Source organism: Gasterosteus aculeatus, chromosome 13, assembly GCF_964276395.1.
Source record: "Gasterosteus aculeatus chromosome 13, fGasAcu3.hap1.1, whole genome shotgun sequence".
NCBI lineage: Eukaryota > Metazoa > Chordata > Actinopteri > Perciformes > Gasterosteidae > Gasterosteus > Gasterosteus aculeatus.
Genome location: NC_135701.1, coordinates 21,624,050 through 21,635,881, shown reverse-complemented (window position 1 = coordinate 21,635,881; position 11,832 = coordinate 21,624,050). Strand labels below are relative to the sequence as shown.

Genomic DNA, 11,832 nt, shown 5'->3' with positions numbered 1-11,832 from the left:
AGCCGATCGTCCCAAACGGCGTCTCCGTCCTTCCGTATTACGTCCTCCGGTATTGGGGCAGATTGTCGTTTTGTTAAACGAGTGTAAAGTTCGGACACAAACACAACGCAGACAACGTGAACCGCGCTTCTCGTTCGCCAGAGCCGGCAGAGTTGAATTGGGCCCGTCTGGGAGGTAAATCTCTTCTAGTTTTCTCTGTCCGAGTCCCGGGTGGGAACCAAAAGGTGACGTCGGTTTGTGACGCTTAAGTCTGTCGTGGCTCATTTATTATTCATCACTGTAACCAAGTTTGCTTTAACGCGTAATTCTAAATCAAAAATGTGTCCTGGATCACGAAGCACCAACGTCCAACGTCTCCTGGTTCAGCAGGAACGTACGAAGCACATCGGGTCAGAATATCGTGTATCTAGAGAGATTATAGTTGATTTCCTTAAACAGCTGAGCAAACAATTCTCAACCAAGGAGGAAAAACAGCTGTTGTCGGGGACTATTTTTTTTACCGGCGGATGAATCCACTGTGAGAATACGAGCAGCGGTTCGGTCAAATAACACATGTTACCCTGTTGGTGTGTTTTGAATCATTTCTTTGGACATAAATGGACCTCTGAGGCACAGGAGATGAAGATGAAGAAGATGAAGATGGACCCGGCTCAGGAAACGCAGACCGTACAGCCTGTTGCTGGTTTCAGTCTCTTAAAGGGATCTGTTGACAATAAGAAAGCTGTGCGTGGTCATGTGACCCGTGTCCAATTAGCATCCTCAGAAGCTGCAGGAAGTGAGCAGCATCCAAGCCCCGCCTCCAGCGCGGCCTGCGTCCAATGGGCGCACTTCCTGTTTGTCTATTGAGGGAGAAGTGAGCACAACAGCGTGGAGGTTTAACAGAACAACAACCCCCCCCCCTCATAGAAAAGAGCACAGCGGGTCAACATACAAACACAGATCAGACCAGTCAGAGGGAGGACGCAGTGTCCTCACCCTCGTCCACATGCTGCGTGACTGAAGACATCAGATCTGTGCTAAAGGTCTCTTACGCAAGCCTGAGATCCAGTCACATGTCCCCACGGGGGACGAATGAGACGCCGAGGACATCGCAAACTCAGGGAGACGCTCGGCATTTTGTTTTCCCGCAGAGGCCAGGTCAGAGGTCACGGTGCTCCTCGTGCACACTGGGACAAACGGCCCTCCGAGGAGCGAGTCCGCGCGCCTCTGACGCGTCTCGCTGGCGCCGACCGACTACCTGCGACGGCCCCCGCGTCTGATGCACGCGGTTCCGTAAGCGCTCCGAGCGCGGCGACCGCCGGGAGGTCGTGACCTCCTCACCCCACGTGTCCCCGTGGGCAGCTAGAGGCCAGATAAAGACGCTCCACAGCTAATTGAATCCTAGTGGCAACAAAACGGGTAAAATATCGTTTGTTTTTATTTCAACAAGAGTTCATGAAAGAGCTTCTGTTACATTTACATTTTCTCTGGAGTCTTTTCCTGAATTTGTGTCTGTGATGAAACGGAGGATTGCGGCGTGATCCGAGCCGCCGTGTCTGCGTCCTCGCTGCTGCCATTTGGTTCTGGGATACTTTGGTTTAAAGACATCGGCCGTCGAGTCGGGGGCCTCCTAACTCCCTCCTTTCTTGGGAGCGTTACCCGTCCCCGTCGGCCCCTCTGCGGCGGCGGCGGCCCGGCTGCCCGCGCATTCACACCCCCGTTCACCGGCTAGCCCGGTGAGGAGCTCCAGCACCCTGATCTCGTGCTCCATGCGGGCCTTCTCCCGCCTCTCCTCCCGCTCGGCCGCCTCCCTCTGCCGCCGCTCCTCCCTCTGCAGCCACTGGGCCAGCAGGTCCTGGCGCCATCGGGCCTGGTCCTGCCGCCGGCTCTCCAGCTGCGACAGCAGGCCGCGCGTCTCCGACGCCAGCCGCTGGAAGCCCTGCGACAGGAGCCTGAGGCAGGGGGATTCTGGGTGCTGGGGGGCGCGGGCGGGGGCGGGGGCGGGGTCGGTGTCCGGATCCGAGGGCGGCGGGAGAGGAGAGGCGGCGGACTGGGGGAGGGCGGGGGGCGGGGGAGCGGCTGGAGGCGGTGGGGAGGGGGTGCTGAAGCTTCTCTCCGCTGGTGAGACAGGAGAGAAGACGGCGAGATTAGTGACGACACGCGATCGCCGTTTGCACATTTAAAAAGACGCTGTGCTGCGGTTCTCCATCAGGATTTAAAGATGGTCGCCGTGAAAAGTCAGAAGCTTCATCGTATGAAAACAGCTGCACGTCGAAAACGGACGTTTTTGTAATTGAACAACAAACAACGTAAAACATGCGTTATTAAAAATCATATGCTGAATTTAAATGCCATATTATTATTATTATTAACAGTATATTTTTTAAATAACATTATGAATTTGTACGACTGAAGCAAATCCTAATTATTTCCATTTCATTTAACCTGATTTCATCCGTGAGGAAACTTTGAATTTGTTTGTACAAACATTTGTATGTTAGTAGAAACATCTGGTGCAATCAGATGGACTTTGAAGGAACAGTCAGGGCCGATGAGTCGCGTGGTCTCATTATCGGTTTGTTCGGCCATTCGTCACGATCACAGTACGTACCAGTCATCTCACGGTGGGTGGAGGATTCCAGATAAACGTCACGGTGTCTCGGGGGGAATCCCGAATTGCTGAACTCGTACTCGTCCGTTGAATCTTCTCCGTCCTCCAGCTTGACCTCAGAGTCCAGCTGCCACGACCGATGTCCTCCGGTCTCCTCCCAAGACCTCAAACATTGTCTTCCAGCCCTCGCCACAAAACCAAAATGGTGTCCGCTAAGCTCCGCATTAGAGTCCAGGTCTGCCGGGACACTTCCCGTCCTGTCGGCGGGGTCGAGGCGATGCGCCGCCATCCCTTCCGGAGAGACCAAGTAGGGTCCTCCTCCCGCGGACCTCCGGCCCAGAACCGCGTCCATCTCCACGAAGTACTGGAAGGTGCACGGCTGCGAGCCGTCGGCGCTCCTCTGCAGCTTGGCCCTGGCGTAGTTGGCCTTCAGGGTCTTGACCCGGAGCCGGCACTGGTGTGGACTCCGACAGAAACCCATCTCGCTCATGCGGGCCGAGAGGTGTTTGAAGACGTGCCGGTTGCGCAGGTTCTCCGCCAGACTCTTCTGGATGCGCTCGTCGCTCCAGGCGCACAGCAGCACCTGGGTTTCCTCCAGCGTCCAGTTCACCGAGCGCTCGGCTTCCCGCTTTCCTGCGCACACAAGAGAAGACACCACCACGTCAACAACGGGCGGCGACATCACACGCCGTTCTTGGAGACGGCGTTGGATTGAGCGGATGTTTCATTCGAGATTAAAAGACATTCAGCGGATATTCGATGGATCCAATGAGCGAACACGTTACACAAAGGCCTAATTAATCATTCTGTGTTCAGCATTATGATCCAAAACACGAGCGGATCGACTCATCCAAACACGTGGACCCACCCGGCACATGTTGGGTGAGGAGATCTTCCTTTCTTGGCAGCTTCGTTTCAGATGTTTGGTAGTGTATTTCTATAGAGGGCTGTTTATGACACATAACTGCAGTAGCATGAAGGGTACTTTGTGTACTTTGTGGTAGCTTACAGGTAGCTTACGTTAGCCACTGAACATGGCTTTTATAAAATAGTCGTGAATGGTGGCAGTGACCCCCGGCTTGGATCCGTGTCCATCTCTATTCTCATGCTAGCTCGTTAGCCTGATAGCAAGCGCTCTGCCCACACTGGACGTCTCAGCGTGACAGCTTCCATGTGGAAAGTTGAAGGCTAGCCAGCAAGCTAATTCTGTACACATGGGGTACAAACGTACCTCAACGTGACACTTCAACACCCACGACCTCATTTTGCAAAGGAGATGATTATCGACGAAAGGTTCGACAGCTAAATAACCGAAGTGGAACAGAACCAGGAAGCTATCTGTGCGGCTATGGCTAGCTGCTAACAGTTAGCAGCTAACAGTTAGCAGCTAACACCTAGCTACAGGACCAATGGCGCTGATTCTGACTCTCTGCCTCCCGTTAAAGCACAACGACACACGTCGGCTGCTTGGCGGATTCTCACGTTTGGTCGTAGAGACGGAGATGGTCGAGTTGATCATCGAAGGATTCATTTCTAACGCTCCGCAGAAAATGTAAACAATCCCCGCTCACTTCCGGGTGACGTCACCTGCAGCGCGGGACGTCACGTGTGTCGAGGTATGTGAATACTGCAAATGTGGGTGTAGATAATAATAAAAACGAATATGATGCTCGCACTGACAGCTACGAAAAACAATCTAATGGATTGATAACATTGTATCCTGCGCCTCCTGCGTCGTTTTTATTGTTCACACCAAAGCAATATCCTGCCCATAAAAATAATTTGCATATTCTAATATAAAATGTTTTAACCTCAATCTGCAATGCTCCCATTTGGCCAATATCGTATCTCTGCATGCATACAATTATTCATGGCTCCTCTGGGATCATTACGGTTTTATATTGTATCTCAGAAGGATAATGTGAGTTGGATATTACACGTTAGGTCCTTTTTTAATATGCGGTATAATACTGTGTAAGTAGTAGTAGTAATACTGTGTGTTGTACAATACTTCTTTCTAACGTGTTCACTATGAGTTTATGAAAAATATAATGTAGACAAAGCTGTATGCAGTTTGCTGCATATCCAATAATAATAATTTATTCGTTAACATGATTGAATATTAAAGAAATGTAAATGCACACGGCAGCCCGGCTTGATGTAAAGAATTAGACAGTAATAAAATTCCATTATTCAATTACAGTAAGTAAACAAGGCACGAAGTACTGTGTTAAGAGTTCAACAACAGAAATGTGACACACAAACACACACACACACGTATTTGGTTTGTCCAACAGAAGGGGGCGGGGCTTCCATCTCCACAGGCCCGTGACTGTTTTTACTGTTTTTACGCTTTTCTGGGGTGCAAATGGACGTTTCTCGTGTGCAGAACGAATTTTGTGTCATTTTTTTTATTTTTTATTATTACTCGCCAAAGGCTGCAAACTCGTCCCAGCTGTGAATAATTAGAGGGCCCATCGGGGGGCCCCGAGGTGCTAATGGCTCGTCTCGTGCATTCTCTGGATGTCTGGTGTTCCTCCCTCCACCAACCTGCTCCATCTCCTCCGCCTTTCATCCACAAACAGCAGCGATTATAGGTTGGGGAGGGGGGGTGGGGGGGTCCTAAAGTGATGCTAATGCAGGTTCAGTCTGCTTTCCTGCGGTGACATTTGCATTTGGAGCTTTCAGCCTTTGTTCGCTGATGGAGTGAGTTTAAAGTGATCTCTCAGAGGAAGTCGGTGCTTGTTACAGTTGGAGGTTTTCCCCTTTTTACTGTTCAGGTTTAGCATTTAGTGCACGAGGCAACAAAAGTAGGCCGCATTTCATTTACTCTCATTACTTGACTGTTTCCACTCCACACTTCACCACATCTCACTGGTGAAATATTTGACTTTTTAACGGACTGCACAAATGCATTTTCAGTTCATGTGATGCGGTGGGTGATGAATAGCATCCTTAAAGGTGGTGTACACAATGAAATATGTCGAAAGAGAAGCCTTACATTTGTATTACGGCTTCCTCAACCTCAGTGAATGAAACCACTTAAACGCAAAGAGAAGCTGTTTTCTTCTCTGGTTAAACGTTCTTCTCTCAGAGTTCACTCCTGGTGAACGGACGAGAGTTCACACACAGGCCCTCGGCTCGGGGGGGGGGGGGGGTCAGATGACAGAAGACATCGTCACAGCCGCGGGACTCAAACGTCCCCGAGTACATCGCACAAACAGGAAGTGGACGAAGCACAAAGACAACGGGGTTTCTGAGAGGAAAGTACACGCGTGAGCATCACGAGGTCACTGCAATCGGCACGTGAGCGTCACGAGGGAATCACCTTCAGTGTGAGAAAGAACTCGTCTGAGCCTCACACACACACACACACACACACACGCACACACACGGCGAGTCCGCCACAGCATCGGTAATTACAGAGGTAGAAGGAGCCGAGGCAGTCGACTCCACGCACACACACACACACACACAGGCATGCAAATGTGTCCCAGAATACTGAGGACACACACCTGGAGACAGCGGGGGTCGGGAGTCTGATGCGTGAAGCAAACTATTGTAGTCGTGTGTATTTGTGTGTTTTATGTTGCAGACGTTACAGGAAGAACAACACGTGACATAAACAACAGCAGCGCCTGTCCTCTCCTGCGTGGTCTGGCTCCCCCGCGGGTTAGGGGGGTGGGTGGGGGGGGGGGGGGGGGGGGGCAGACATTCTGGCCTTGTGACTGGTGATGCAGATGAAGGGAGGTGAGCTGAGGTGAAGCACAGGCGGCTCCGAGCGGTCACGTCAGCCGAGGCTGCCAGAGAGGACTCGGGCGTCCCACCGTGGGAGCTCAGGAAATGCCCCCCCCCGCCCGCCCCATCGCTGGGATGTTGCAGCTGCACAGCACATGCCTCTGCACCACGCTGGGGCGGCCTGAAGGAAATCAAATAAAAACACGGGGGGGGGGGGGGGGGCGTGGAAGCGCTGTGATGTGGACGTCTTCAAAGCTCCGGTGACTTACAGAAGTCGCGGTCCCCCCGGGGCCGGGACGCCCTCTAATTTGCCCGCCATTTTTTTTCTTCTAGTAGCCACCAATTTGCAGAGGCCGCCTGGGAGCAACAGCGAACTGATGGTCTGTGCTTCAAAACGGTTCCTACGAGCTCCAGATGGGGAAGAAAGCCACCAAACGTCCTCCATGAAGAGCGAGAGGTCATCAGTGCGGGGAAAGGTTGGGCCTTCTCATCCGCTGACATACAGTATATATATATACAAATAGGTCACAGTGCACCTTCCCGTTGGTCATCAGGTCTAAAATCATCTCCAGTCACACTTCCCGAAGGTCGTCTCGGAGTCACAGTCACACGCATCTGACGCGTCCTGCGTCCACGCGGGGCGGCGCCGTACAAACAGGAAGCGACGAGCTAAAGGGGGAACAAAGGGCTCCAGGAATAACGCTCACGCCGCTCCCGTACATCACCGCACCACGACACCAAGACGGATGTTGTTTACAGACAAACAGTGAAGGAAACACGCTTCAGAGGGTCATAACGGCGGTCACATGACACATGTTACAAACTGCATTCTGCTGGTGAAACATGTTAGTACCACGAATGTGATGGTTCACATGCCTTTAGTATCAATGTAGTAGAGAAAACATGTGAACGCTCCACAACTAATCAATCAAGTAGTTTGGCCTCATTTCACACAAGCGAGTGGAAGAAGAAGAAGAAGAAGATGTTTCATATCATCTGGAGACAAAGACAGATATTGACTCTCCCCGGTTTCTACTTTAAAGAAGCTGCAAAAGAAGAAGCAGGAACTCGAGGTGGAGACCAGCTGATCAGACACGTGAGCGGAATGTTTCAACACCATGGGGAGAGAAAACCCAAGAGGAAATAACGCTGTGAGAAACATTTTTCTATTTTGGGAATGTTTGCTACACTTCGACCCCCCCCCACTGCTTTTGTGAGGAATGCGTCCCACCTTGGTTACCGAGGCGACCCCCGCCCGATGGCCCGGGAATGCCTGGCGTTCCACTGTTTTCACAGCGGCAGACGGGCGTCCGCATCTCTCCTGGTAAACTGACCCCGACCACACAAGAGGAAACACCGCCCCCCCCCCCCCCCCTCTGGTCCCCCGCACATCCATCTGCTGTCAATCAACAGCCAGCACTCCCAGCACAGCTGATGGAAACAATGCGAAGGGACTGCTGGTTCTGATAGAAGAACGTGCTTAACGACCGGTAGGCGGGTGGGGGGGTCGAGGGGGGGGGGGGGGGGATCAAAGGCCCCGAACAGAGGGCAGAAGATAGCTGAGTAAAACCTCCTTCTGCCTTCTCGTGAGAATATTTGTCTTCTCTTCACTGCTTTTATGTCGTCAGTAAACGAGAGAAAACACTCTGTGACTGTTTGTCACCTGACACGTCACCTGACACGTCACCTGACACTGTAGGTGAGCTGAAAGGTGGCGAAAAAATGAAAATTATATTTACCTGGATCACGCATATCTTACCTGGCTGAAATGTGAAGTCACCTAAAACCTCCCTTCTACTGTCTACGTTCTAAAATATGTGATAAAAACGGATGAACGATGAGTAAAAATGCACCGTCGTCCACCAGATCAGGTGTCCTGGTTGGGTTTGGTTGTCCAGTTGAAGCATTGAGGGGAAAAACCACAGGCTACATTTGACCGGTAGACGTGGGTAAAAGGGGCGCATTGAGTTCTGGGACGCATTTGGATTTTCCCCCCAAAGGACGAAGCATCACTGAGTTTATTCTCTAATTGGGTCCCTGATGGCTGATTTGTAGACGCAGAGTGAACACAGTCCAGATCAGTCCGACTCAACCGGTAAGATTAAATTATGCTTCGTCCACCTGCCGCCAGCAGTGTGTGTGTGTGTGTGTGTGTGTGTGTGTGTGTGTGTAGGGGAGGGGGGGGGGGGCGACAACAGGAGCCAAACAAAAAAATCATTAAAAACACAGAGGAGCTGTGCTGTGGGGCCGGGGGTCAGCGGTCTGGGGCCCCTGTAATGAGCCCGAGCAGCTGGGAGGCTGAGGTGTGTGTCTGTGTGTGTGTGTGTGTGTGTGTGTGTGTGTGTGTGTGTGTGTGTGTGTGTTATCTCCCCTTATTGTCCTTTCAACTCGCTTGATTCTCTGACGGCTTCATTGCTTCGACACAACGATGCGACACAATGTTGCGTCGATGAATTATTCACTAAGAATACAACAAGGAATGAATTCTCTTTTGTTATTCAAATTAACACCCAACTCGGCAAATGAGAATGTCAAGAAGATTTAAATGAATTTGACAAAATGATTATCAGCCAGTCGGCGTCAATCATCTCTGAGTGGACGAAAGACGCTTCCGGCCACAGAGAAACAAGTCAAACTCAATTACGACACCCGGAAACGTTCGACGGTTCAACATTCATGTGTCGAGCAGGCAGGAGGTGAAGTGTGTTGGCTTATTGTGGTGAAATATGAAATGCTGCATACGTGGTGAAGCTAAATGCTGAGGGAGGAACCCCATCAGAAGCACACAGCCTCCATCCAGGCAACAGAGGAAATATTTGGGAGTTGCCTGATGACATCAGGGGACATCGCCTCCCAGTCTCTGGTTCTGCCTGTTTCTCATGTTCCCACGATGGGGCGGGGGGGACTTTAGGAAACAATGAGACACCACCTCCTCCTCTGTCCTTCACTTCCCTTTTTGCCCGACAGGAGATCATCAGGGCGAGAGAGGAGAGAGGGGTATTCATAATCAATAACCCCGCCGTCCGGCCTTTATGAACACATACACGTCTGAGCAGTTTAGTGGCTCTCAAATGGTGACAAAGCCAAACAGGAAGTGAGAGAACACGAGGAGCTTCGGAGGAACACACCAGCGTGTGAGAGGAGGACGGTCACAGCAGTTATTTTAATGTGTTTATCACCCAGACCGGCGGTCCGTGTTGCCTGAAGGTCCTTGCAGGTATCAGAGGAATGGCGTTTCACAATTTTCTTGTTAAATGAATCAGAATGTCTCACAGTTTATCTTGAAGGTCACATTTTTCACTGTGAGATGGAACGAATGGCGCGAAGACTCAATCACGAGCCACAAGTGAAAAGACCACTGTGGTTCACTAAAGTCTCACAATGTTTCTATTCATGCGATTTAAAACATTTATGGTTCCCTCTACTATCAGTCCAGCATCAATACAACACTCTCATCCTGATCAATACGTTTGGCCAAATCAGGTTCAATTGACTCTTCAACCTGAGAACCGTTGAGGAGCTTTAGAGCCTGAGACCCCAAACTGATGCTTCATCAACTGGGGAAGTTGAGTTCAAACACACAGCCAATGGCAGAGGTGGATCATTCATTTAGTGAGTATTTATTGATAACCAGATGTGGTTTGAGTGAAAACACACAGCTGGGATCACTTGAGAGGCGCTGAGAGCTTTGACTGCGTTTGGTTGCTATGATACGGGATGTCCAGGCCGAGTCCTGTCTCTGGTCCTGTTGAAGGAGTGGGCTACTTCTGTGCTACTCGTCCCGCCCACCTCCTCTCCTGTGATTGGACGGCTCGGTGAAATCTGCTAGTGATTTGATTTGTTTTAACCAAAGTTGAACGTGAAAGTTTTCACAGGACAGAGAACAACAACACGCTCAGCGTATTGTGCAACACCAGCTGCTCTCCTACTGCTTTAACAGAACACACACACACACACACACACACACACACACACACACACACACACACACACACACACAACCCCTAACACTTCACCCACTGGCCCTTGTTTGTTGACCCAGAGGGGGGGTTAAGACTTGAGGCTGCCACCATCCGCTACAGCAGCAGAGGAACAACATGCTGTTGGTAAAAAACAAGCGCCGACTAATCCACCCGGCCCAGTGCTGGACGGCTACCGACTCTCCACTCCTCCGTCAGCAGCACCACCCACACAAAGAAAAATGGAAGACATGGACAAGGTTACATCACTCGGCTTTATGTAACTGCGAGGGCGACTCGGTCAGCTGGCCTCTTTATTCAGAGCTCTTTGCCCTCTCGCTACTTCCTATCAGCAGAGGAACAGATGGATGGAAAGATGACAGGATGGATGGGAGGATGGAAGGATGGATGGACAGATGCATGGACGGATGGATGAATGGATGGACAGATTGCAAGAATCGACGGATGAATGGAGGGACGGATGGATGGATGGACAGATGGACGGATGAATGGATGGATGGACGGATGGATGAATGGATGGACGAATTAATGGATGGATGGATGGATGGACGGACGAATGAATGGATGGATGGATGGATGGACGGACAGATGGATGGATGGACGGACGTTTGGATGGACGAATGAATGGACAGGCGGATGAATGGACGGACGGATGGATGGATGGACGGATGGATGGACGGACGGACGGATGGACAGATGTAAGGATGGACGAACGATTGGATGGACGAATGAATGGATGGACAGATGGGCGGATGGATGGACGGACGGACGGATGGACAGATGTAAGGATGGACGGAAGATTGGATGGACGAATGAATGGATGGACAGATGGGCGGATGAATGGACGGACAGACGGACGGATGGATGGATGCACTCGTGCCACTTTGGATGCCCCGCAGCGATACCTCCGAGACAAAGAGGGGCACAGATGGCGGTCCAAGGTACCAAATGACACGCTACAACCCGTCCAGATGGATCCTGCTGCCGGTTTGCTTTCTGCCTCTGAACAGACGGTGAATTTTCACTGAGACAGAGAGACATAAAGAAATGAAGCGAAACGTTTGGGAGGAGGGCAGAGGCACAACAGCCTGACAGGAGGACACGTGGGAGACGGAAAAAGCAACAAGATAACCTGCATCAATCAAGCCAACTTCCCATCTTAGGAGCTGCACCTTCAGGTGGCCACGGAAACACAATAAGGATGTTTGATGAAGGATTATTAAGCAATGCAAAGGAAATATGAAACAGCGTATTCCTGATTCCTGGTATCTGCAGGGTAAGAAGAAGTTTAGAAGTTTAGCTGAGGGTCAGGCTGCAGTTCACCTCCCACGTCCTCGTAGACCAGGGGTCTCCAATGGGTGGGCCGGTCGCTGAGTGGCGTCCTCTACCTGCGTATCAACACGGAGGCTTTGCAGATCCCACGTGAGCCTCTATGAACGCAGGTGAAACAATCTGTTGTTTACTGAAAAAGTTGAAAGGAAACGCTTAATGAACACAAATTGACATTCAGCACATAACTCAACG

At 51.0% G+C, this 11,832-nt stretch overlaps 1 protein-coding gene across 3 annotated transcripts; it reads right to left on the bottom strand.

Annotated features, from left to right (window-relative positions):
- Window positions 1–1,399: 1,399 nt before the first annotated feature.
- On the bottom strand, window positions 1,400–4,201 carry LOC144386240 (uncharacterized). Of its 3 annotated transcripts, none has more exons than XM_078086324.1 (3): window positions 4,073–4,201; window positions 2,591–3,223; window positions 1,400–2,097 (listed from the first exon to the last, which is right to left on the bottom strand). In XM_078086324.1, the coding sequence occupies exons 1-3, from the start codon at window positions 4,119–4,121 to the stop codon at window positions 1,610–1,612; spliced, it is 1,170 nt and encodes a 389-aa protein (XP_077942450.1). In that variant the 5' UTR covers window positions 4,122–4,201; the 3' UTR covers window positions 1,400–1,609. The 3 variants fall into 3 exon arrangements, with proteins under 3 accessions (XP_077942450.1, XP_077942448.1, XP_077942449.1); XM_078086322.1 differs by having other exon boundaries at window positions 3,459–4,186; XM_078086323.1 differs by lacking the exon at window positions 4,073–4,201 and adding an exon at window positions 3,459–3,704 and having other exon boundaries at window positions 1,400–2,100; window positions 2,594–3,223.
- Window positions 4,202–11,832: the final 7,631 nt, after the last annotated feature.